Raw genomic sequence first — 27,972 nt, forward strand, 5'->3', positions numbered from 1 at the left:
CGCGGACGGGCGCGGCCTGCGGGCGTAGGCGGCCCCGGCCCCGGCACCTGCTCCCTCCCCGCTCCCCGCCCCGCAGCCCTCGCCCCGCCGGGCCCGGCGCCTGCTGCTCGCCGCGCTGGAGGCCCGGGACTCCCTCGTTCCCTGCCTCCTTCCCTGCCTCCCTGCCGCCTCCGCCCCGCTGCGCGTCAGCCCGCGGCGCAACGCGCTGCCTTCCCCTTGGGCTGCTGCGCTCGCGGTCGAACCCTGTTGCGTCCTGAGGCGGCAGCATCCTAACAAGCCTTGCTATTATCGTTTTCACATGATAATAGTAAATTATTATTTAATGTAGACTTGTTTGTGTAAAAAGGTCTTCTCTGCGTTGCCTGAACCGTGGGCAAGTGGCCGGTGCTGACGGGAGAAGTTGAGCGGAACGGAGCTCGGTGCAGAGCACACAAAGCAATGGGATGTGGGTTGTGGGATGTGCTGTGGGCCTGGGAGGCGTTGGGCTGTTGGCTCAGCTGCTGGTCAGGCTGTTGGTCCGGCAGTTGGCTCAGCTGCTGGCTCAGTTGGCTCTTAGTAGGGTGCTGGAGTCGCTGTCCATCGTCTGAGGTGGGCTTAGCCCAGTGGCACTCTAACTAAGCTAGAATAAGCATGTGGTTTCTTCATAAGAAAAAAGTCAGAGCCTCATAAATAGCACAGCATTGTTAGCTCTGTGTATTTAAGGTTCTTTTTCTCCGCAAAGTTAAACTATTTTAGATTTGGAATCATAAATGCCTACTGCAAATTTCTGCTTGTCTTAAAAGTGGCTGTTTTGGCTAAAACCCTTGTTTATCATCAGGAAAGTTTTTAGCAAGTGAAGTACCATTAAATAGACAAGTGATTTACATCGGGAGGTCAGCTGTGTACATTACAGGGTTGCAGATAAGCTGTGTAAGTAAACAGAAGCGTGGGGCTCAGTTATTGTGCATGGCCATGGAGATATCATGGGGCTGTTTCGCTAGTTAATAGCACAAGGCTGCGTGGGAACTGTTTGATCTGTAGGACTTTTGCTTGGCAGCGGTTTACTTAAGGTTATTACACTCTGTTTGGAGACTTGTGTTTGCCAGCCATTATTGCATTCTTAGCTCCAGGCTTCCCAGAGTTACAGGTTAGTAGGTCAATAAAAAATTGCACTGAAATGCTGGAATTGACAGGCTGGGTTTTTAAATGTGGTTGGGGAATAACTGTGCAACAATCAGAACTCTGAGGAATTGGTTTTTTTCCTATGTTTTTTGATGCCGGTTAATGGTGAACCAAAAATAGTACTTTTGCCCTTGAACACTGGGAACGTTTCTCCATTCCTTGTTAACAGAGAAAACAAATTGTATAAGCCAAGTGCAGAGTGCCCTGTCAGGATGAAGTGACCAGCTCCCTACCCAGCCTTGCTGCCGTCTGCCAGCGATTGGGGCAGTGGTGCCACTGGCAGTAGGTAGGCTTGCCAGTACAGGAGTATAAATGTCATCAGGTCCCTGCTGCTGCAGATTTACGTGTTCTTTTAAATGTGAAAATGACTGTGCCATGCAGGGAAATGGTATGAAAAAAGTATGTCGTTAGATTGCAATTGCTTTAAAAGCACCTTAATAAAATCTAAAGTCTTCCAAGATGAAGCACTTCCAGAACTTGGTTGCAGGATGCGTTCCAGGAGCCTGGCTCTGGTGTCTTACTGCCCGACTGCAGACCTGCAGCACGTGCCATGTCCCTGCTCTGCCAAACACTGGAAGCCCGTGGTGTGCACAGAGCAGCTCCATCCGTGCCATCCCATGCAATTTACGTGCTCAAAGTGAAGCATATGGCTGCCCTGCGCCTGGCTCAGTGTGCGCTGACAATTATGGGTGGATCAGATGTTCAGAGCAGAGGAAAATGAGAAAGATCACAACTTGTGGATGGTTTCAGCAGCTCACGTTCTGCTTGCTGATAGGAACTTTATGTCCTTCAGCTCAGGACTACCTTCACTTGTACTTTATGTACATTCAGTCTGCTCTCTTCTTGTTTTTTAGAGTGCTTCCTCAGAAAATCATTCCTGCCTCCGTTTTTCTCATCTGTCTTTGCTGTTAATTGATGTAGCTTTTACTTACTGACATTACATTTACTTACTGACAAGCATTTGTGTTTAAGTAGCTATTTGGTGACTCTTTCTTTCTGAAGCAAAGATCCCCCCTTTCTATAGTAGCTGTGTTGTGGTTACTTCTCCACTCCTTTGCCAAGTTGGGTTCGTTACAGCTCTGGCTGAGTGTTGCAGCTGTGCCACCATTGACTCTAACAGATAATCCCCTGCTCAGTGCCAGAGATGCTCAGCAGCAGAAGCCAGGTGTTGTGTATAAATCCACTTATCACACTGATTAGTTTTCCTTTTAAGACCCTGATTTTGGAACCAGTTAGCCACCTGCTTAACCTCAGGGTTGTAATATTGAAGTACAGGGGTGATTCTGGGTGTGAAGCCGAATGTATGTAGGTGTTTGCAGGATTAGGGCTCGCAAAGATGCACTGCACTAAAAGGTGGAAGATCTTAAAGAAGGCCTCTACTGCTTTGCTCCTCAAGAGTTATGGCAGGTAATTGTGATTAGTTTGGCTATTTAGTTAAAATGCAGTCACGTTGTGTGATAAAGCTGGCTCGGTTCTGGTGTTTAAGCTGCATGAATTTTGTTTCTGCTTTTGGTTTGTGTGTCCACTGAGGTTTGGGGTCACTTGTTCCACCTGTGCTGCACTGTGTGAAGCTGGCATTGTCAGAATGCTGATGTGGAATTGGCGCTGCTCAGAAATCAGGCAGTGGAGATGCAATTGTAATAACACTTGTATGGAAAGTCAGCCAGGAGCCTGGTGAGTTTGAGGTTTGTGTTTCTATTATGCAGAAGGTCTGGAGGGATTACTGCAGCAAAATACTGTTTATTGTTTCTAGCTCTTTGATATTTAGCTCTCATTTAAATTGGGTAATGGAAACTCCTAGACCAAAGAATTAGATAGAATTAGAATATTAGATAATGGATACAGGCCTAAACTGATGCGGATAGAATAAAAAATAATAATAATCAGGCAAATTCTTTTTATATATATATAAATGTATTCAGATGACTTAAAGATAAAGACTGGGTATTCTGCCAGCAAGACTTGATATGCAAAATTCTTCTAAAAGGCAGAGACCCTGGAGTTCTCTACTTCTTTGGGAACTGATTTTTCTTCTATTCTTCTCCCTTGAAATGAAAATGGGAAGTTGTGTAGTTTTTGGTTTAGTTTTCAGAAGGAATGAAGTTTTACAATACGGAAACTAATGGCTGATAAAGAGGAGTCAAATACTTCTGCCTCTCTTGCTGTGCTGTACGCACAGACAATTCACATCTGAAACATAAATTATTCCTCAGAATAATCAAAATGCAAGTAAGAAGGTCAAAAACAAGGTATGGAAAAAAATGTGATGTATTGTTGAAACTAATTTTTCACTGCTGCTGTATACTGTAAAAGAACAAAAAAAAAGCACTTTCTTTTTCCCCATCTCTCATCTTAGTATCTCCCTTAAGTCTGTACTGTTCTGACTGTTCTGAGCCAACCATTCACCAGTTGCTTTCCATATACATCTTTCTTCCATTTTCTAATAACTTTTCTTGCACCGTGTATAACTCCCTTTAAATAGACTCTTGGCTCCTGGTGGTATGTGTTGTTCAAAATAGATAATGCAGCTGTTCTCTCATTGCATTCACTCGAATCCTTAAGGCTTCTCTGTGCCAAGGTTTGCCCATGTTGTTGCTCTAACCTACTTCAGGAAGCTAAAATCTTTGTCCCATTGTGCTAACCAGAAAGTTACCTGTGTACCAATTCTTACTGTGAGCGATTTTTTTTGTTGTTGTTGTTCTGAAGATGCTTCAAGACTTCAGAATGATAATTCTTTGCTATAATTTTTCCCTCTTTCTCTCTCTCTTTTTTTTTTTTTTTTGTATTAATTGCCTGCATACCTCATCTCTGCCCTCTGTGTACACCTGTGTTCCAGCATATGCTGCAAGATTCAGATATAGAAGCCAATTTTCACTTTGTAGGGTGATGACCCCACTAACTTGCTGTAGCTTGAAGGATGGCTGCATCATTAGTGAGTAACTGTGTGCCATGCAGTAAGCAGAGAATGTAGGCCAAGGCAGTGTAATAGAGTCATCTTCCTGTTGACTTTGGGTCATGTCCAGAGCTACCAGTTGAGCCATACTCAACATGTGGTACCTCTTGGCTTTCTTTGCATTGGCAATAAAGAGTTCCTGGTGGCTGCTGAAAATGGGATTGAGTCATAATCACTCCCATGGTTGTTAATGGGAATCCTACCTAACAGCTTTTGAACAATTTACAACATTGTTTCTGTTTTTTTGGGTGCTCCAGCTGTCATCCAGGTGCACAGTTTCTTCAGAAGGAAAGCTACAGGCTCACCAGTGATGTGGCTTTATGTCTTGATGCGAGGCAGGCTTTCCCCCATGAGGGCATTAAATTACCAGTGAAAATGCATATAGCGGATTAAAATATGATAGTAAGAACATCTGCTCTAAAAAATGAAGGTCAGAGAGATAAACTACTCTGTATAAAGAAAAATAAGGAGAGCTTGGTCAGTGAGGAGCTGATTTCTTTTGAAATCCAAATTTCATTCACAAGGTCCAGCACTGTAACAAACCAAGGTATGCTTACACCAAAACTGCTGAGGCTGTCACTGCCTGCCATTGTATCTTCCGGCCCAGTAAGATTAAACTTCTGGGTAACAGGAGACTACAAACCTGGTGTCTACTACTTTGTAAACATGAACACTATCTCTGAAAACCAGAAAGGCCTAAAATATCCCAAGACATCCCACTTCGGACTCCCTGGGAGGAGCAAAGGCAGGTCTTGTGAATGGAAGAAGGGATTGGGAGTTCAGATGATGTGCTTGATGATGGCATCTTGGCAGGTGAGGAGGAATAAAATGGCCCTGCTGGATCTTGATTTACTGCCTCTTGGAGGAAAGTGATGAAATTGTGTCTAGAAAGAGAACAGCAGATTTGGAGAAATTAATTAAAGGTAGAAAATAGTTGCAGAGGGATGTTCTATTCAATTTGGAAAGTGAGAATCTAACAAATGTAAAGATTGTAGTGGAACAGTCAGTCAGGGCTTGAGATCTGTGGTACAGATATTATGATCAGTGAAGAAAGGTTCTGGGATCTCCCAACAGCTTGTGTTACAGTGAGGGAGAACAACAACTTGTAAACCCGGGGGAAAGCAAATGTGCAAAAAGTACAAAAAATCTTTTATTTTACTGACAGTTCTCTAGAATGAAGATATTTCTATCAAAGAAAAGGTCCATTTTTTCATAACTAGTGAAATTATTTTTGATAAAAGCTTGTTGTGTCACACATCACTGTAGCATTAATGCACATAAAACAGGATGACTGTGCTCTCTGAAGGATTTACTTTGCAGAGTAGTGGAAAGATACTTGGATGTTTATTGTGCATTTTGTTGGGTGCTTGTGGATTTGTGCTAGAGAGAAGTCTGGGTAGGCTGGGATCTGTCAGTATGTGAGCTTCTCTTTCCCTTGGCAAGGAAAAGCTTTTCTAAGAGAGATATTTATAGCAATGCTTAGATAAATATTATTAGAGCCTGGATTAATCTCCTTAACATCTTCAGTCAGCAGTGGTGTAGCTATGATAGGCTTAAAGATGGTAAGGTTCTCAGTCATGGGTGTCTCTTAAGAGATTAACATGGAGAAAGAAGTCAAGCTTTTGGCACATAAGCCCTATTGTCTGTCTTTTTAGTTCTGTTAATCTCTTTTTTATGATGCCAGCACAGACTAAGTATTTTTGAGTGAGATCCAAGTTAGCTGAAGTGTACCTGGTTTGTTTAGTAGTGGTTGGAGCAAGCCTCGCTGTGAAGCATAATAAGTAGTTCTGCTGCATTTTGCTGCAGTCTTACACTGATAAATCAATTTGAAGATAGCAGTTGAATTGATAAGAATTATTGTTAGATTTAACATACAACCCACGGTTCCAGTCAGACATGCTTACTGATAGTTCCAAGGGGATCGAAACATGGCATGCCTCTCCTTCCTCCTCTTTCCCAGATTAATACTTCTGATTTAGAGCTCCAACGCCACAGGACAAAATCACTGCTCTGTAGTTGGGGGTCTGCGCCTTTTTCCCATTCAGATCAGTACCACATTTGTCTGCTTTCACAAAAGCTTGTCTTTTTTTCTTCCCCCCCCTCTTTTTTTGCAATAATTTTACCAAATATCCCATCAGTGTAGGAGTGCCATTCCTGCCGCGTGGCTGCTGTTACCACGTGACTTCTGACTCATTTCTGTCTTACTTTTTGAGGGATCATCTATCAGCATTCATAGAAAATGATGATTTTGCTCAGATTATATTAGAAATATCACAGCTTTTGTTCAGCAAGCTAGAGGAGATAAATCCTTTCCAAAAGGATAGGTGTTTCAGCTGATACAATGTGACAGAGAATTAAATCAGATTAGAGATTTCTTCTTTGGCTGCCAGTATCTACCTGAAGATAAGACAAAATTGCTTATATCATAATAATTAATAAAATATTCTATGTAAGAAACTGAAAAATCTGCACAGTTATATTTCAGGTATCTGTCTAGTTTTACACACTTCATAGCTTCTTTGTAACAGATTCACATAATTATTATTGATGTGAGCACAGTTCGTAGAGCCTGTGTTATCTAACTCTGGAATGTTACTATAATGTCATACCAGCTTTGTTCCTAATAAAATCAATGAATATTTTCCTTTAGCTACAATGCAGCAAAGTTGTGAAGGTTGACAATTGAGACTGGTGCCACTGGCTATCCCAGTGACAGTAGCATTTGATTTTTGTATGTTGTGCTGGGATGAAGGCCAGTTGGCCTCTAAAGATAGTTTCCATGGCTACAGTCCTGCTAAGAAAGAAACTGTTGTCACAGCATTTTTCCTTTGGACCTTTATGGGCTTTATGCAAGCTGTCAAGTCAATTAATTTTCATCAGATGTATTGGTTATTAGCTGTTGAAAGCAGGGGGGCATGGGAGGATATATATGATGGGGAAAAAGCATTAAACTAAGTAAAACATCAAGAGATTTCTTTATGTACGTGATATGGACATGTTTCAGATTTACAAAATCCCATTACTGCAGCATCAGATAGACCAAAATACAATCTATGCTCAAATGACAAGATCCTGAAATTGCTCAACTTTATTTCTGAGAATAAGCAAGCCTGTCACTGACTTTCACTGTTGCTTTGTGTTGGATGTTGTGATTTTTTAATACCTTTTAAAAATGAAATGAAATGAAAAAGAAAACCCTACCTGTCAGGAAAGCTCACCAAAGTTGGTTTGAAATAAGGACTGTCTTTTGTGCTGCTTATATAGAAGCGCATGAAAAGAGCAGTAAATGCTATGGCAGTATGTTGTACAAAAATAAGCTTTGAGCAGAAGATTGTTTCAAGAAGCAAGCAGGGTGAAGCCATGGTTTTGCTCTGCAGTGGAGCTGTGGGCACACTGCTGGGACTGATGCTGGGGGGTGATTAGTGTTGCCAGCCTGAACCCCATGTTTCTGGGGCAGAAGTATCTAAGTACTCAGATTGCAACGTTTGAGCAGTTTGCCCAAATTTGTGACACCTTTTCTCATGCTTTCTGTATGAAGTGCTGGGCTGGTTGTGTATTCTTCCTGTAGTTTTGAGTCTGGCCACTGTCCCCATGTTTTCCAGCAGTCTCCACTCTCTTTACCTGCTCGTGAATTTCCCTGCCAGCTCTCACTCCCCAGGCTTTTCCTCTCCTGTTCTGCCTAAGGACAGTTCAAAACAGTGAGTCAATTGCTTTCACCATAAGCAGTGACTTCAGGGTGAAACTGATCTGCAGAGGAGAGCCATCGCTGAGGCGTGGACATTAAAACTGATGAAAACTTGTGGGTTTCAGCAATGTAAAAACACCAGTGGAAAGAAATAGGGTGCTGTGGAGAAGCAGAAAAAGAGAGGAAATAGATGAAATACAGGCACAGAGGAATAGAAGCTGGGGTATGGCTGCGGAGGGGAGGGCAAGGCCCTGCAGGTTGGTGTCCCTGATGTGCAAGGCTTGGCCAGCAAACTCCTGGCAAAATCATCTGTCCATGCAGGAGGGAACTGATCTATAACCCCCAAATGAAAGCCTCCAGCAAACTGTGATGGTGGCTGGAGATGGAGGAAGAGATGTATAAACAAAACATGCAAAGGGTCAGTGGGGCACTTGCCTCTGGGACAGTGAGAGCATTTCCTTTCCAAGCGTGGCATTTGGCCCAACCCTGCGGGCTCCAGCTCCATGATTGTCTGCCTCTTAAAGACCTGGCTGTAGTGTTTTGCTGCTTGGCATCGTGGGCATGATTTCCTACGTTACTTGTTACACCTTTCCTCCGTAATATCTTGGCACTATGAGGTGCTTGTTTTAATTCACTTGGAATCAATCTCCTTGTACAAAGAGAAGTGACTGATGGAGTTTTGTTAAATGTTTTGCCAGCAATGTTCCAAAAAAATACCACAAGTTTTAAAGGAAAGTTATTAGATGTGACCTGTGTGTAGAGGAAAATGGGAATTATGCAGTACCTATCTTGAGAGTAGTTTTCCACGTCTGTCATTTATAATTCTGAAAGATTGAAAGCTCTGGATTTCTAAGTGAAGCTGCAGTTCCTATAGATGGGTACAGAAACACTGTCTGTAATGAGCTGCAGTTTTTCGTGATGTTTCACAAGGTGGTACTGGGGAAGATACCTGCTGAATGTGACCTTGTGTATCCTGAGAGTTTCTCTCTTCCTGTATCTGAGATGTGGAAAATGCACGTGTGGGCTAACCAGAATTACCTGAAGCTTAATAAGTAGCTGTACCACCATGCTACTAGGCAGGGTGAGAACCTTGCCAGAAGGCAGTGTAAGGCACTGATAGAGAGCCACACAAGGCCTTCACCATTGGCTGTGCATTCTCACTGGCTGTGCATAAAGGGGTGAATATGGATGTTGTGTCAGAACAAAATCCCAGTGTGTCGCTTCCAGGTGAAATGAGGTAATAGCTTTCACTTTGAATTGTGGAAACTGTTTTTATGGGATGTCCAGCAATGAACGTGTACTGGTTTTATAGTAAGAAATAATATGCATAAGCCATATGGTTTTCTTCTGCTTCACTAAAAAAATTTCTTCGCTTGTCTTTTGGACAGCCTCCTAATGACGGAAAACTAATTAAGACAGTATCTTGTAAAGAAAAATATGTCAACATAGAAGCAATCAGAGTGTATCAAAATATGATAGCTTTTGTGGCATGATTAAACAGGAGAAGCTATTCTGTTCTGATTCTGGGGGCTTTAAGAAAGGAAAGCAAATGCATACATCCCCTAGATATTGATCCATCAAGATTGGAAAAGCTCTGAACACCCATATATACTAAGAACATTAATAACATATTCTGTACTTAAAAGGACTTTCACTTTTTTTTTTTTTTTAAATGCTCTTTAAAATACTGTAAAGAGCCACTGATAAAATTTCTTGATCAACCCTGGGTATCTTCCAGAAAAATTTCTTTCTCCCAGAAAATTGCCAGCTATTGGTGGTGTTGGATGTCAAAGCAGAGCTTATTGCAGCCTCATGCTGATCTTCTGAATGCAAGGTAAATGCATGTCTTTGGTATAAGCAGCAAATATTCAAAATGTCCACACATATTTTCTGTCAGCTGTCTTGATCTCATATGAAGTAGAGGCACGAGCATGTAAGGGTGTGGAACTTATCTGCAGAGTTGATCACTGGTTTCATAAGTGACTGTCTTTATTACATGAGTGCTTTAAGCGTAGCGCTAGTTTTACAATCCCTAATACCAAATTAGCTTGAATTCAAGATTAGGCTCACTTAGTTAATTAGCAAATGCCCTTTACTGGATTTATTTGTCAGTATGGCATTTGCCTGGGGGATTACATTTTGAAATAATCAATACCTTGATTTCAGGCTGACTTTTTCCTGATTCTGTAAATGAGGTAATACTTGTGGTAGTGTTATGTGACCACCGTATGTGATTTTGATTTTTTTTCCTATCCAAGGTGATGTATTTGGCTGGAGGTGATGACTGTAATAAGTCATTTCAGACCAAATTTATTACTCAGCCTCATAGATAAAGTACTGTAATCTTTCTGTTGTGAAAAAATGGTGAGCAGCTCTATTCAAACATCCAAATTACTATTCAGAATTACTTTCCAAGTGTTATTTTGAGTTGAACTGGAGAGATAAAGTTTAGTCTAAGCATTTGGTTGAAATTTGAACATCTGAAAATGTTCCCATGTTACTGATTCAGACAGTTGGTAATTTAAGTCATTATTAGTTTACATTTAATATTTGTTTGGAAATGCCTGAATGCTAACACATCATAATCATGATTCACCCTTATCTTCTATGTTATTTATTTTGTTTGCTGAAGTTAAACTTCCATAGAAGTTCATGCTATGTGAGCTTTGGGAGGCTGGCCTCATTCACAGAGCGGATCTTGTTGATTTCCCTGGGGAAAAGTGTTTAAGATTCCCTGAGGAGTTTTAATTACTCTGGGATTTTCGTGGAGGTGTTTGCTTCTCTGGTTCAGGTTTTAAACAAAAAAAAAAAGTGTCTTTTTTCCCCAAATGTTTAATTGTAAATGATATAGGAGTACATGTTCTCATAATTTCATGTCATAAGTAATTAGAAAGGCTTAAGATTGCAGTTCTACCCCAACTTCATTGAGCTGACCTAGCTGAAAGGATAGAGAGTGCCCAAGCAGATCAAAGAGAGATTTTCAATTAGCATTAAGAGGCCAGTCTTTAAAAATTCAGTATTGAAGGAAGTCCTGCTCACACAGAACTTAGAGAAGCAATGTGGATAGCACAGGTGGGTCCTGTGCCAGGCACTGCTCAGTCCTTGCATCATCCCCGGACAATCCCAGGCTGTGATTTGACTGTGTGTGACTTTAAATGGCTCTGTAAATATACACAAAAGGACTTTCATTGCTCTGCTAGTACTTCTGACGTGCTCTGGTTTTCATTTTCACTGTCACTAAGTGTTACATTGGCAACACTGTCACTGAGAACTTGGTTTCTCTATCTTTGCTTGAATATGTTTGAAAGCATTTTGCATATATTACCATATGCTGCATCCATTATTTAAAGTGACAACTGTAATTTCTGTATTAAAATTAGCCTGAGTGTGTGCCAGCCCCTGTTTGATCCAATGCAAATACTGCCCTTTGAGGAGCTCTGCACAGTCTGGGCGAGGGTCCCTGTAGATCCGTGTCCTTTTAAAAGCCAGTCTTTTCTTCTCCTCTTTTAGGTCTACTGAGGCAGTGAAGCTTGAGTTTGAGGTTCCAGTTAATCATCTAATTTGTCAAAACACATAATCAGCCAGAGGCCAGTGGCTCTGACTTTATCTCATCTTCTTTTATGGACAGAATGATAGAAGAAACAATTATATCATTAGGATGTAACTGATTTTATTGCTGTAAGGCTGCAGGAATATGAATTCATGAGTTGAGTTACGAGTTTGGTTACTTCAAAGTGATTTTCAGCATGCTTTTTTTTTTTTTTCTGCCATGCTGAGATGTGGCTGAGACCATGTTATTTTGTTTAAGGCAAACCAGAGCACAGTGACAAACCTGGGGGAGGACTACAGCAAGTCCAGCAGTTTATCATTTCTCCAAAGAAATTCATCCTGGTACTGTTGGTGGTTTTGTTTTAAAAATGGAAGGAACTCCCTGTCGCTCCTTTCCTTTCTCTCAAAAAGCCAGTAGGTACAGTTGAATTTACTGACATGTACAGACAAAATTGAATTACCTTCTCTCTCTCAAGCTTTGAAGTCAATAAACAGGATCACATTCCTGAAATCAAAAAACAAAGTGGCAGTTATTGTCTATCAGCGCATCCAAAGTATTTTTATTCAGGCATTTTACTCTTACAAAAGAATTGTTTCATTTATTGTATCTGTCACATGCCACAGCCCCAGCAGAAGGTCCCTGCAGGCTGTGCATTGATGCTCAGTGTTTGCCAGGGGCGAGGAGCTGCTGGTGCAGGGTGCACTTGGCCAAGGGGCAACTGCTGCACATCACAACCTGTTGCTAACAAAATGCAAATCGGCTGCCTTACATCTCACTGCAAGCAGATAATTATCCAGAAGATGACCTTAGCATTTTTCTGTCCTTTTAGGATTGGTTCTTCCTTCAAAGTGTTTTTAAAGAACATCATTACCTATCTTGTATGCATTCATGCAGTTTTAACTGCCCTTGAGTTGCTACTTCTTGTTGGGTCCTCACAGACTTCAGTGTGGGGTTTCTATGTACTGTATCAAGAAAGGAAACTTGGAAGTACAGATGTGGAACTATGTGATTCACATGTCTGTGTATATTCAGAAGGCCTCAATATGTACCTTGTGGCCAGGCTTGGTATATATTTTGACCCATTCTGATGATTCCTGAGTACAAAGCAGTTGCTGTTGCTGCTGTGCAATCCCGGTGCCCAGGGCTTGGTTTTGGTGCCTGCAGGTATTATCTGTGGGGATCAGCAGTGCTGTCCTGCTGCCTTACGCAAGGATGCGTACAGTTCAGTTTGCTTGTTTTCTTGTAAGATGCTGTGATAAGAAATTCTCTCATCTCTGAGCTGAGTTGACAGAGGGGAGCAAAGATGGGTTGCAGTGAGGCTGCCTATGGCCTTCCAGTGCCCAGCAGCAACATGCCTGTGTGACTGAGCATTATCTGTGAGTCTTAATAATGCAGTGCACTAGTTCTTGGGAGTACTAGCAAGAAATAATGAAGCTGGTTTAAGGAGTAAGGAAAGAGTTGTGTTTTTTTTTAACAATTTTGATTCTCTGTTGTATTTTTTCTTCTGAGTGGAAGGCCGTTGTAGATTTACTAGCAAGGTGCTTGAAAAGTATTGAACAATTGGTCAAGGACAAAGCCAAGAGAGGGAAGTCCTGCGAGTGAAACAGAATGAAATTGCTTTAATTTTGTTTCTTGTCCACCAAAAAAATAGGTGATTTTTCCAAGGTATATCGACACTCAATTAGAACAGGACGTGGATGACAGCTGGAAAATTACTGAGCATGCAAGAAATGAAGCTCAGAGAGAGAAAAGAAGTGATATTTGTAAGCGCAGCCTGATAAGAAAAACAAAAGCCCTGATGTTGTGGGCTTTATAGATGGATTAAAAACACATCACTCTGTACAGCACCAACCCCTCAAAAAACAACAACAAAAACAAACAAAAACCCTGAAAGAATACCAGGAATGTGTTGTGATGGGAACAAGGGAGTGAAAAACAGAGATAAGAGGTCAACCAGTAGTGAACATATTCTCTGGTATGTAAGGACAAAACTGAGACACTTTGTAGAGAATTAGGAGAAAAGTGTTTCTTACAGCCAGCCAGAGAAATGCTAGCAGGACGAAGACTAGTTATGGAGAAAGCAGTGGGATCTGAGAGTTTGGCTGAGGGTAGGACTTGTTGTCAGTGTGAGCATATTTCACTTTTCTGCCTTACACTCCTTTTTTCATCAGTTTGCATTTGTTTTGTTTTTTTTTTTTTTTTTTCTGAAGAAATGTATTCACTTATTCTATTTTATTTCCATAGAAATGCAAGAGAGAGCTCGGTGGGTTGCTAGGATCTCTGGTTTGCACACCCAGTTCTCTACAGCCTTCATCATTCTTTTGCATATTCAGTGACATTAAGGTTCAAAAGCTGGTAACTTACTAATAGCATGTGGAAGGAGCATTTTGCATGAATGATAATTGTGGAATTTAATAAAAATTAAAAATAAAGCAGTAGGATTAGCACTAAGCAAAGATCCAATTCTGGCAAAAGGTTGACACGGAAGGAACAGACACTAGAAGTGATGGCAGCAGGCTGTGGTTTGTTGCTGTTAGTTTATGCCTGAGTAGTATCAGCTATGAAGAAGTGTTTCAATGATTTTCAGCCTTATTTGAGTTCTGTCTTCATCCTATGAGAGGGCCATCATGTAAATTTCAGTTAGCACCCTTGCAGAGAGCCTCAGGGGATAGGATGAGGGAGTAAGAATTGTTTCATGCTTTGATGCATGGGTTGGGAAAGCTATAGTCTTGTTGAACATGATGCATTTTATGTTAATAAACAAAGATCATTAACTGAAGACTGAAGTGCTGCCAATCCTGAATTTTTAATGAGCAATAAATTTTCATTGAAAATCCTTTAGGGAAATGCATATCCTTTCAAAAGAATTTCCACAGCACATTATGTACATGTGACAAATCTCTGGAGAAAAAATATATATGAACACCCAGTGATTGAGGGATTTGTTAGCTCAGCTTGCAAGTCTTTTACAGAAAGAAAATATCTTTTTGTTTGTTCTTGGCTGTTCTTTTTTCAAGGTCTTCTTGTGGGAAGGCTTATTAAAAAACAGAGTTCTCTTTCATTGGAAATAAGCTGAATCTGTCTGGGTCATGATCCAGAAAGTTATTCATATGTCAGGAGACATCTTCTAACTTCCATACATTTCTTTTTTGAAACAATTTAACACAAAATACGTAGAGATCTGTGTGCTCTAAGGATCTAGCAGTTCAAATCATACCCAGTCCCCCAGCCAGAACCACAAGAATTGAGCATCCACCCTATTGAGAGAACAGCTTCACTCAACTTACCATCAACCATACACTAAGTAAGAAGTTACATGCTCATGGGTTGAAAGGCACCACCGGGAGCCACTGAGCTGAGGAGCAACAGCTGCAGGTTTGCTTTCCGCACTGACCGGTACTGGTGGAGAGTGTAAGAATGATACAACAACTTTGAGGGATGCTGTCAAAAAGGTGATACTGGGTGTTTGTGTTGTTTTTTTTTTTTTTTTAGTTATAGAAAAGTGGTAACAGCAGTCCTTGTACTTGAAAAAATTCTCAGAGAGAAATTTGATACAGTTGAGTTGTTTAGGCCTTTCATTAAACTGATGCTTTCATTTACATAACAGTTTAAACGATGATCTGGAAAGAAGAGCAAGCAGTCCTTGTAATAACATGTGGAGATCTATATGCAACTGCTTCCCATATATGTTTTAAAGTTTCTCTTGCTAAATTAATATTCCGACCTGCCTTCTGTTAGTCGTCTTTTTTTCCACATCTGTCTGAACACTGTGCTTTTCCATGATAGGTCTTTGAGAACTTGGCAGCTTGCCTAATCATACAAATTCCCCATGTATGCTTCTTGGATCCCAATTTATGGGCAGAAATTATAAAGCATTAAATACAAGTATTGCTGTTAATGTAATTTTAAAACTTATAAATCAGTAACGTCAAGAAATCCAGAAGTTACATCCACACCATTGAGTTTTGTCAAATTGCTCTTACTATGTATTATGTGATATGAATTACAGAAGAGAGATGGTGGGTTTCATAGTTAACATATTACTTTTAATAAGAAAAAAAATTGTAGAGCTGATTCTGTGCTGATTTATTTGTAGTAGCATACGGGATATATTAACAGAGGATGGGGCTGGACAGAAGTTGGCCCTGTTAAAATCCAAACTGCTTTTTGAGGAATGCAGGAGTTGCATAGTGCTTGCAGCATCTTACTTAGTGTGATGTATTCTAGGTTAGAAATGTTTCTGGCTTCACTGTTGTATTACCATATACTTAATGCTTTCTGACAATGGGGTGTTTGGAGCTTCATACTCAATATTGCATTTAAATATGGATGTAGCTGCTTTGCCTGCTTACCTGCAGTTGCTGCATCTTACTAGTTTATGGTTGGGCTGGTTGTAAAGCAAATCTTTAACCATCTCTTGCTGATGTTCCTAGACTTCAGAAATGATTGGTAAACATGTGCACCCTGCACCTCTTGCTTTGCACTGGATGTGTGGCTCAGCCCTGTGGCACCCCCTGACCTGCACTGGGGGTTGTTTGGTCTCCTCTTTCAGTGCTTCTGGGAATAACTAGATGGGCTTCTTGGAACTTCTGATTCACATTTCATATACTCTAAAATTTACTGGAAATCGGTGAGAGAGCCCCAGGGGATGGCTGCTCTATATTTTAGACTACAACTGTAAATCTTGTACGTATTTTTTTTCCCCTACTGTTCACCTGTCATTCCCGAGAAAATACACTTTGAATCAGCTGCTACCTGTTCGGCTTGTCTGGGTTTGGAAGTATTGCATCCCGCGGAAGAGAGGCTTAATGTAAATGGTATTTTCTGTGTGCTTATCTCTTATTCAGAAGTAAATTAGCAATAAATGGGAGCCTGTGCCTTGCTGATGGCTCAGCCTATCTATTCTGCTTCTGCCTGACAGCATTACTACTTTCTTGTACTAACCGCTGTCTGCAATTATTGCAAAAATAATTAAATAAAATGTGTACTTTGCTCAGCCTTAAATTCTCAATTAATATTTCTTTGCAAGATGACTTTTTATTGCCAGATCCAGCTAAACTATTGCTGTTCTAAACCGACAGTTTCAAAAAGAACACAGCACTGACATTTATAGAGCACTGAGAACATAGTCCGTGCACCATCTCCAGCAGCATGATTTCTACAACGTACTGCAGGGAACCTGCTTGGAGAGGGGAGTTGGATTTGATGAGCCTCAGCGGCTCCTTCCAACCCCTGCAATTCTGTGATTCTGTTTACAGCACCGTGGCTCCTGGCTGCTCCTCTATCACCTCCTGTCTGGCACAGGGCTCAATGCCGTGGGCACAACAATTAGGGACACTTTGCACATTCCATGATTTTTTCTCATTTTGCTGCTCTTTTTTTTTTTTTTTTTTTTTTTCCCCAATGGGCATTATTCACTTTCTGCATCTCAGAGGTTTAGCATTGAGGAAGAAGCTTCAAAGTGGTCTGAAGAAGACGCAGAAGAGCCCTGGGATGTAGTGTGGCCGCTGTGATTTGACACAAGCACTGAAAATAAAACAAATCCTAAACAGCATATTTTCAAACTTGACTTTACATGAATCCATCTTTGCAAACAGTGGGAGGCATAAGATAAAGTCAGGGTTTGCCTTTCTCTGTGAGACTAATTGTTTCTAAGGGAAATTCCTGTAGAATGAGGCTTTCCAACAAAGGATGGAATGTGAAGAAAATGCTTTCCTGTTCATGAAACAAATTGGAGAATAGGGAAACAAATTTCTTACTTGGGAACTGTGATAGATTTTGTCCTCATTCACTCACTGTTCAGGAGAGCAGTAATTTACAGTACATAGGATAATGTAAAAATCTTCCTGTGTTGGTGCTGGAAATGCAAGATGCCAATACGTGCTGTCACATGGTGGGACTGCTCGTGTGTGATTAAGACAGGAAGGGGTGATGGTGGGGTCTGGGAAAACCATTTTCGTCTTAGGGGGTCATGGTGATGTAGATTCAGTGAAGCATTACATTTTAGATGATGTTACTGAGAGGTTTTGCATTCTTTCAGATTTTGGAATATGTTTTTTTCATCATTAGCACTAATTGCTGCTGAAATGGAGGCTTCAAAACATCTTATTCTAAAATTTAGGAAGTTGAACTTCAATGCTATATCAGCATGAAGATGAAGAGCTAAGAAGAGAAAAAAGGGTCTTCATGCATCCATTTATCGTGTTGTTTGATCTGAGGATATCAGTTACTGGTGAGAAACTGGAGCAGCATTTGTACAGACTGACGTGCTCTGTGGGGATTGTGATTGCATCTTCCTGTTGTTCTCCTGTGGGCTGTGAGGTGTCTGAGACACACAGTTCTGAAGTGGGAACCTGAGCAGCGCTGGGTAGCTGTCACTGCTGTGTGATACACCTTTTGTCTGGTGTGTGAATGACAAAATAGGCTGGCTGATAGGAGCAAAGGTAAAAGGAGAAATTTCAGTTTGAGGGGAGTCTAGAATGTGAACGATTACTTGGGACATTCATGCTTTTCTTGGACTCATTGGGCTTTACTCAAACTGTTGTTTTTTAAGAACAAGCTAGTGAAAAATCTGGCGATGCTGAGACTTGAAACGTATCTTTCTTAATCCACACACTGAATACTTGTGTGCTTGCTTCCATCTGGAAAGGGTATAATTGCATCCTTGTTTGGCTCCTTTAATTATCTCTTTGCAAAGGCCTCGGCTGGGAATTTTGCCACTTATAATGCATATATTCAATCTTAAGAGCATAAGCTGTGCTTTCAAAGAACATTTTTGTAAACCTTTTATCATTTGTTAGCTGTTTTCGAAAGCAAACATGAGAACTTCTCAATGAACGTTTTAATTTTTAAAATCCTCAGAAGGATTTTGTTTTCTAGTAGTTTGGCTGTAGTTGCTAATTAACTTTGTTAATTAATCATGCTATAGGGATGAAGCATGCTTGATTAAAAATAAATAAAGCTGTACAGCTACAAAGCAATGCTCCTGATTTTTCCTATTTAGAAGCAAAGATTAAAAAAACAAGATTAACATTGAAGCTGCATGTTAAATGTTCTTTGCATTGGAAGCATCTGAAAGGCTAAAGCAGCTGAAAGCTTACTATTTCTACAGCACTGTCAGTAAAAGTGCTTATCCAACTGTAACAGCATGGAAAAGCGGGGCGAGAAGAGCAGCTAAGGGTTCTGTCTTCATCGTCACTTGGTGATGCTTGTTTTCAAAAGCCCTTCTTCTCCCTTGTCATGATCCTACATGAAAACTTCTATTGCTGAAAATCGGTGTTAAAAGTTGTTGGCTCATAGCAGGACTTTGCCCATGTTTCTCACCCTTTACACAGCATGTATTTACACAGCAGTGTTGGGAATCACCTTGCTCTGGTTAGATGCATCCCAATTGGATCTTGATGGAATTGCCTAAGGGCTTGCTGTGCTCAGAGGCACTCAGCACCCTGCTCACACCATCTGCTCAGAGCTGGCATGGGTGCTCGGCTCCTCTGCCTGCAGGCAGGAGGAAGCACGCTGGGATCTGTCTCAAGTGGGAGCACAGAGCTTGCTTGCCTCAACATTCACTATTTTTAGATGCTCTTGCAACAGATGGCTCTTCCACATCCCCTGTTGTAGGTTTTTTCTTCTAGATCACAGTCTGGTTTCATTTTTTTTTCTACTTGTAAGAATTCAGTCTGTTCCTAATAGGAGGAATGCTGTAGGCTCTGTATGGGAATGCCTGTCTTTACCCTCCTTTACTGGGAAAACTGTGAAGGAGCCTTTTTGACTCTTACTCCAAAAGCATGGGGAAAATCTCATCTCTTTGCTGATGGAGCTTAAATGGAAATTAGCTTTATAAAAGTTATAGCATTCCAGAAATGTTTAAATCTCTAGTAGAGGTAAAGTGGAAAGGGAGAAGTAGGAGTTGTCCTCATGCAGGAGAAATGACTAAATAAATCTATGCAGATTGCTTGCAGGATGGAATTGTGGTTTGTGGTTGGTTTTGTTGTTGTTAGTTTTTTTTCCCCTGCATCTCCTGTCATAAAATATCTTTAGGCATTTGTTTTTGCAATTAAAACGTCAACCCCCTCCTCAGAGGGCATACTGGCTTTTTCCACTAAAACATATTAGGGCACTGAAGCGGTGCAGAAATGCAACTAGCTGTTTGCAGCAGATGAACGAAATCCTTAAAATAGAATGAACCAGTTTTGTAGTTTGTGAAACTGTGTATCACATAGGAGGAGCGAATGCTCTAGGTGTGTTTTAGAAGCTGTTTTTATGGTATTTGCTGTAAGGCTATTGATGCCATGCTAACACCACTCCACTTTTCACGTGAGCATCTGGGTATCATCCTGGAGTAACACAGCTGTGACTTTCACAGGGTAGTGGTTGTGTCACCTGTAGCTTTTGCCAATATTTATTTTTTTTCAGCGATGCATAAATTTGCAAAGCACAATACTACAAATGCCTAGTTAATCTGAAACCCTTGCAATAATAAATGGAGATTGCTCCAGCTAAACCAGAGAAGTTTTAGCAGTTTTAGCATGGAAATGGAAATGGCCTTTGGGGAAGGCAAGAGAGGCAAGAGCATCAGGAGGCTGGGATGCATGGGCTGGAGCTGGATCTCAGCGAGACAGAAATACCCATTATTTAGTTATTCAGACAGTTCAAATCTTCCTTTCCAGTTAGACCAAGTAGGACTTCTAGGCAAAACTTACATAAATGGAAAATTTCAAACTTGGCATTATGTATTCTGACTTACAGATGCTTTTTTCAAGAACTTTTTCACCTGCAGATGTCATCTTTTTGTTGCATGTGCTGACAAGTTCTTCACGTGCTGATAAATGACAGCGGCATTTCTGCAGGGTGCTTTTCTTTTAAAAAACAGATATTTTGCCTTAAAAACAGGCTGCTTGAGAAAGTGTCTTTGTTTTTCTCAAATCCATTTTTGATTTTAGGAAGTCTATGGGGTATTGTCTCTTCTGTGTGTTTCCAGAGTAAATTCCTCTCCTCCTTTACCTCCCTCTCAATGGCAGATTTCTGCACCACTTTGCACATTCTTGGTATTTGCTACATTTTCCCAGTCCACGCACTGGAAACTCTTCCCTTTTCCATAAGCAGTAAGACTGTACTTACATTCCTTTCTTAAAACTTATCAGGAAAAAGTGTGTTTTGATTACCAAATTTTTAATTAAGCAAGTTAATTGCTGTATGAGTCAAGTCCAAGATTCAGGTAATGGTCTTATAGGTTAATAAAAAACTGATCGCAAAATGTGTGCAGCATGTTTAGTATTTTTAATTTCATTTTTATGCATACATTTATTGATAAAACAGACTTCTTAGCTGTGATAATGTCATCCAGAACAAAGCTGATGTGTGAAGCTGCAGGAAAACAAATCACATAGCCTGATTTGCATGGTTTGCTTCCATGTTGCCATCATGATGAGCTACTTTGTTGTTTGAATGGAGCAAATGATGTTTAGATTCACTTTATTTACTTTAGTTCTGTTGCCCTGCTGCAAAATAAAACAGTAACACAGCCATTAGATATTTCAGAGAAATACGGCAAAGAGAGCACGCTCTGATGGGAGGAATACCAGTGTGATGTGCAAAAATGCCACCGTAACATGGATGTGGCGCATTCAGTGCAACATGACCTGCTATTCACGTGCTTTTCTTTCCATAGGGAGAAGCTGTCTGTGGCTCGGCTGCAGCGAGAAGTTGCACAGAGTAAGAGCGAAGGAACCATGGTAAGCTGTGGCATCTGTCTGCTTTGCAGTTCCTACTTTACTGCTCCTGTTCAGGCCGGAGGTACATTTTGTCTTGCTGAAGATGATGACCCAAGTATTAAGGCTGTCACAGATATGATGATGGGTTGCGAGCCATGAGTTCATAAATCTGAGGAAACTCAAAGCTCTGTCTTGGCTTGGTGGGCAAAGCTGTAGTAGAGAAAAGCAGTTTCCATTTCCTTGCTGGTTTTTCTTATTGGAATGGGAGACGAAGTAAGAAAGACCATAAACACAGAAGGACAATTTTGGATCAAAATGGAGTACATTTAGTTTTCTGTTAAATCTTGGCCAACTTCAGACTCATGGAAGAATGCAAGTATGGAAGACTTTAAAAAGTCAATCTCATTAGTTTGTAAATCGTGTAATGTTCTTACCTCTTCATTTGTCACATAGCAGCTTTTGAGATTGGCTTGAGAGCAGAAGATGAAACGGCTGATTTTTGGTTAACCACCACTCTCAATTTATAGAGTCTTATCTCTCCAAAACAATATTATTTTGGAGCCAACATGTGCTGGATGTTCTTAATTACTTAACAGCTGAGGAACTCTTCCCATCTGTTAAGAAGTTTGTTTGTCCCTGTCTTTGCATAAAATATCTTAGGCTTCCATGGGATAAAACAGATGGATTTGAAACCCAAACCAGTTTCCTTGAACACACTTGCGGAACTGCTGTTGATCTGAATGAGCTACCTAGTTGGCTGTGAAAGAATTTCATCCAAATTCTTTTTCCCCAAAACCTGATGAAGAAAAGCTGTAGAGGGTTGGTGTGGGGTGTGCACATTCTATTTTCTGTGTGATGCAGGGCCCTTAGAAAGCCAGCTGCCTCCAGCCAGTTCATTTCATAAATCATTATTAGTGGTTAATATGCTGTAATTAGATTTGGAGGAATGTAGGTGACTACTGGGAGGAGCCTGCTGTGAGCTGATTGCTGGGACTGTGGCCAGGTTCTGCTGCAGAACAGTTTCAGTGTGGCTGACAGGGACTGCTCAGGACAGGAGCCTCTGTCTATCTGCCAGTAATGCAGGGAAGTGGGATTCGCTCAGGTGGGTTCTGCTGGGTTGCACAGTTCAAGCATTTCCTCTGAACAGCCCCCTTGGGTCTGCACTGTGGCTGGCTCAGCCACCAGTAGGTTTTGAGGGGGGATTAAACAGGCAGGTTGGCCACAGGTAATGGGGCATGTGCTGGGGCAGGAGTTCTCTAGGAAATTAGAAGCAAGCTTCTGTCAGGTTAAACTGTAGCTGAGATAAAACTCCTACAGATTTCAGAGGTGATTTTGCCTCAGGTGGGCTGGAAAATATCAGGCATTGGTTTTGCACTTCTGTTTTAATTTTCAGTGTATAAACAATTTTCAAAATCTGGGAAGAGCCATTTATGATTTTTTAAAGGGTTTTCTTTAACTTTTTAAACCACTTTTCCCCTGCAGGCGTACAACTAATATAATAAATTACATGTAAAGTACGCTTAGTGAGACAGTTCAAGACTTCATGAAATAGGCAATATTGATTAACCTCCTTGATCTGATAATGCTTTTGGTATATGTGATTCCAGACACACCTATTTTCAGTAGAAAAGTGTAATTTGTAGGTTGTCTCTGTCCTGAAGTAACTTATAGGGGAGGAGAAGTTGTAACAAGTACATTGCTGCAGAAGGTCACTGCCTGATGATTCGAAGACCATTACAATTCCTTTTATTTACTGTTCCACAGCTTTTGCTTATGTGCTTTTTGGACTTGAAGATGTCACAGAAAATGAGAGCCATGTCCAGCAGCTCTCAGATGCCTGGATGCCAAAATGTGCCTTTGGGAACTTAGGCACCTGGCCTGAGTGTTGTTACCTACCTTGTAGTTTCTTCTCCTGAGAGCCTTCCACCTCTGGTGCCTGCAGCCCTGTGGGATTTATCACACAGCACTGCTAGCATGGGGTGATTTGGGGTAATTGGTTGTGAGGCAGAGTGTTGTAACCTGCTACAATCTGACTGGTAACTTCCCAGGGGTGCTATCTCTCCCCAAGGCAAGTGTTACTGTTCCTGCTTTTTCCTAAGGGGTCATTTCCACAATTACCTTGCAGCTACTGCCGAGGCAAGAATGTGCCTGTAGAGACAATTGCTTTGAAGTATCTAATGTATGGAAACTCATCTGTGTCTCAGGCTTGGAACTGGTGATTTTAATATGAAACACAGGAGTCATTAATTAACATCAATGAACTTGGCCATGAGCAGTGTGGGAGCAGTAAGGGTCCAGAAGATGGAGTGTGTGAATACTGTGAACCAAGGGCATGGAGCAAGGAGCCTGCAGCACAGACCACTCTCAGGGCAAATGCATATGAAAGGTGCACAGAAGAATTTTGGAAAGAGATTTTGGGCATAGAGAGTCTCTGGCAGAGGGCCAACCTCCTGCTGGCTGGTGTGAGGGAAGTTCTTTGAGCGCCTTAGGAGGGCATTAATGGTGGCAGGAGGTGGTGGCTGATGGGTGCCAGGCAGAGCCCCCCAGGGCACCCCAACATACACACCACTATTAGCCAGTTTGCACGGATGAGCTGATTGAGATGTTTTTCATTTTGTGGTGAGACAGCTGTGCATGACTATCCAGAATGTAGCTTGTCTTTCACCTTGCTGTCACCACTGCTAAAATACACTGCCCACCACCTCACAGTGCTCACATGGAATGTTTGCTCTCCATAAATGTTCAGCAAGCATCAATGAATTTCAGTGGGTGCCATTTTTTCCACGTGGAAGAATGGGGCAACACGCTTTTGCTCTGCACAGACTTCTGCCTGTTTGGTTGTGTGAGAGATGTATGGATGAACTTCACTATTGCCTTCCCAGAAGAAATCGTGTGGAGAATATTCTATTGAATATGCTATTAAGGATGTGCTTGTGCTTCTCTCCATGGAGAGCTTGCTCCACAGCATTCCCTCTAGAAGTTTATTTTTGCACATGTCCCAGAGTTACATTTTTCATGACTAGATTATTGTTGAAAGTGTATACATATTAGAACATACTCTAAAGAAGAGAATAAATTAAAGGATTGCATTTCAAGACTAATGTCCATCATCAAAAATATATGAATAGTCTGTAAGAGCCAGTTTTTCTATATGGTTGTGTTGAAATCTGATACATTATACGTAGAAGTGAGTGAAAATGTATTTATAAATTGGTTTAATAAGGAGAACTGAATACATTTAAACTGTAAATACCTGACAATGTGCTCAATTTTCTCCATTTTTATGAATATCCATCAATAAATATGCTTATTTGTTATCAGAATGTACATCTGCTCTACTGCTAGCCAGCCTACTAGGAGTGTTAGCAGCACCAAGCTTAGCTGTGGTATGGCTCTTTCTGTTGCTTTTGACCTTTGGTTCTTTAATGTGCATTTTAGAAATTTTCTTAGTCATGTTTCTTCTGACTCTTCAAAGATATTTTATCTTAATATAAAGAAAAATAATTCCTTCGTCTGTACGCTTCATACTGAATTTAGCAGAGGCTGTGCAGGTGTCTGTGGTACAGAGATTCTATTAAAATTAGCAGCTTTGAATGGGTGAAGTATTTAGTATGTATTTCAAAACATCACAGAAAGTGGAAATGGTTTTAGTCCTTAAAGTCCTTTTTTTTTTTTTTTTTTTTTTTTGGCTCATTAAATCCATACATTTGTACCCAACTTTTAAGTCGTAGATTTTGTACATTTAGGACACAGAACACAGGCCAGGAAAATTATTCATCTTTGTGAAATTTTATTCATAGTGAACATAGTTGGGTTAGGAAAAATGAGGAAAATGATGCCATAGTAGACAGCAGAGTCCTCGTGACAGGGTAAGTGTTGTGTTAGTAGAGACCTAGATTAAAAATCTAGGATAAACAAAAAGTACACACAATTATGTGATGTTTTCATAACTTGGATTCATTTAATAATTACTCAGAGAAATGTTCAATATATTCTTTATGCAGTTGCTCCATATACATACATGCTTCATGGTTGCTTCATTTGTTTGTACTTCTGCACCCAAGTACTTTAAATCTATTCTATTTTCTATTAGTTCAGTGGCCTGTAACCTACACAAAAGAAATTGTACCATTTTGGCAATTTAACTGTGAAGGTTAAAGTGGGCTGGTAGTGCCTTTTATATCTGCATGGCTTTCACTTAGGGTGGGCCCTGGGCTCTGATTTACTCTGCGTCCCGCTGCGCATTTAAGTGATGCAAAGTGATTATCGTGGGCTCTTCCCGGTGTCTGTCTATTCCACACCTGCACCCTTTTGTTAAAAACCCACCATGCTAACTGAATGTGAGGTCCCCACTGAATAGGTTTCCACCCTCTGGTAATCCTTCTGCATTAGATTGATTTATGAATGTATCAGATTCTTTGTTAGCATGTAAACCACTAATTAATTTAAAGCTCTCTGTGGAAAAATTAAAGCCCTGGTTAAGGCTTTCAGCAGGCTCAGATGGTGCTAATAATGGAAAAACAAGTTATATTAATGAGTTCTGATGCGATCAGCACAATTCTTGCTTTACAAACAGTTTTTGCTATAAAATAGAAGAGACTGCAAGTTTTTAAATAAAGAGTAAAGTAAAAGGGAAAGGCAGGAGAAAACATTGCTACAGCAAGATATCCCGTTATTACCTGGAATGGAGTTTCACTTCTGCTGGTTAAAACTTTCTTAAATGTAATGTTTTTAGATATACATAGCAGCCAGTTACAAAGCCACTGGGATTCAAATGCAAACCAGTCTTTTTCGCAGATTGAATCAAAACTTCTAATGTAATCAGCATGATAAGATCTCTCTCTTGCTTCCTCTTCTCATTGTGAGCTGCTGAACTGGAACACTGAATGGTTGTGTTAGGGTGCAGAAAAGGTCTTGATTGAAATCTTATTAAAATCAGTAGAGATTCTGACCATATTCTTTACTTTTCCACACACCAGGCTGTTTTGTGTGTAATTTGTTTCCTTTTCCTCAACTGTAGAGCTTTAATGTAGCTACTTGTTTTTGGTGGGAAGAGGAGATCAGAGCTGTGCCTGGTGGTACTTTGTTGAGCTGAAATGAAATTGGAAATAAAAAGGTAAAACTCCATTTTGCATGGGACTGGAAATGTGCATTGATAGAATCAGGCCATGACTATGGGAAATGGCACTTTGTCTGCACCTCTCTCAGCTCAGAGCTGCCTGTACCTCTCCTGGCTCCCAGTGCCATCCAGTACTCCATCTTCTGCCACACTGCAGTGTGCACTCAGCACTGACACTGATCCTAATGCTGCACCATCAATCATCCATCCTGGAGCCCTTGTTACAGGGAGCACAGTCAGCATTTTTCAGAGCCCTTTCACATCCAGATGTTTTTCACATCTGCACCATGCACCTCATCCTTACACCAGAACAGCAATCTTGTGCTTGTGCTTCAGCCCCAGTCCTCACACATGGAGCACAATGTGCTGCTGTCAGCGAGACGGATCTGTGCTGCAGTGGGAGCAGCTGGGAGAGCTGCTGGTGCAGAAGCGCCTGGGTCTTGCAAAAGTAGATGGTATTTAGTAATAAATGAAGTGTTAAAGATGAGATACAAAAGGCTAAATTCTCTTTTCTAGCTTCTAGGTCCTTACATCTATGGAATCATCTATCTGTGCTTTAATTAGAAAGCAGCAGAGAGGGAGGCAGAGTCACTGGTGTAAAATGTCTCTGCATATTCATTGTCCTAAACCAAAAGGAAGCAGCCTGACCCTCGTGCCTTCTCCTTGCAGCTGTTTATTTGTATAGCCAGCCATGCTGACCAGCTCCTTGTTCTAAGGAACTTTGTCGTATAGCCCTTGGAGAAACTCAGTGGCATTTGTCGTAGTTAACATCAATAACAGTTAGTGAAATTCTTTGCAAGCCCCATTTAGTGCTCCTGGACCTCATTAATAGTCCATATGTCACCAGGCCAAATGTCCTCACCCACAACTTTGCTGCTTTATCTTCAGGGCTTCTAGAATTTGTAATCCAGGAGATTTGCCTTTTAAACTCTTCCCATGTCCTGAGTATTTTTCTTCTGTTTGCTTCGAATGTGCACGTACACAGATGCTCTCTGTTCTTGTATTTTAAGGATTTTCTGAATCTAAGGATTCTTCAGGAGTTAACATATGAGACCTCCCAAAAGTCATTTAAAAATGAATGCGAAAGTGAATCCACTTGCTCACTGTCCTGAAATTGAAGCACTAGAAGCCCGATTATGTCTGCTCAGAATGATTCTGGCTTTCATACGGGGCTCTGTCTCTTCCTGCTTAGTTAATTTCTATTGTTGGTTGTTTTTTTTTTTTTTTTGTTTGTTCACCTGGTTCATCAAGCAGTAAGGAACATGTCTGTTAAAATCAATTTGCTTCCAATCTGTTGTTGGTTAAAACGTGGTAGAAATTGTGTGACGGAGCGGGGATAAAACGATCCTGCACAGTTTCCCCCTAGCTTCGTGGCCTTTCCCAGTTTGGCTTTTTACCAGGAGAGGGAGCTGTGTTCATTTACAATAACACCCGCGTCCGCAGCCACGCTAAAAACAAACATTTGATGGCATCTGCTTTAGCACGGGATGTGTGACAGCATAGAAGTGAGTGCACACTGCAGTCTGTTTTGGCCCGCTGGAATTCAAGGTTTGTTTGGAGTTGTAAAACATTAGTAGCAGTATTTGAAAAGAGCTTTGCAGTGCTTGGTGCTTGCTTCAGTTTTGGTGTTCTCTTGGTGCAAGTGCCCAGGTTGCTGTTACAGGTGCCAGCACAGAGGAGAACTGAGGTTAGGGCTGAAGGAGCAGAAATAAATGCTGTCCTTCCTGCTAGAAGCTGGCAAAATGGTTTGTCTCCTCAACAAGTTTCTGGCAGTATTTCATCAGTGTAAAAAGA

At 41.0% G+C, this 27,972-nt stretch overlaps 1 protein-coding gene across 2 annotated transcripts in view; it reads left to right on the forward strand.

Annotated features, from left to right (window-relative positions):
• The window catches only part of NCKAP5 (NCK associated protein 5), a 442,999-nt gene that overhangs the window by 226,718 nt on the left and 188,309 nt on the right, over positions 1 to 27,972 (forward strand). Inside the window, exons 1-2 of one of the 2 annotated variants that reach the window (XM_031590720.2) lie at positions 808 to 2,568; positions 21,017 to 21,080. In XM_031590720.2, the coding sequence (XP_031446580.2) occupies positions 2,498 to 2,568; positions 21,017 to 21,080 (135 nt within the window). In that variant the 5' untranslated portion in view covers positions 808 to 2,497. Of the gene's footprint in view, positions 1 to 807; positions 2,569 to 21,016; positions 21,081 to 27,972 lie in introns of those variants that run through there. The other variant, XM_090143560.1, reaches the window with a different exon arrangement.

The sequence above is a fragment of the Phasianus colchicus genome, chromosome 7, assembly GCF_987193195.1.
Source record: "Phasianus colchicus chromosome 7, bPhaCol1.hap1.1, whole genome shotgun sequence".
NCBI lineage: Eukaryota > Metazoa > Chordata > Aves > Galliformes > Phasianidae > Phasianus > Phasianus colchicus.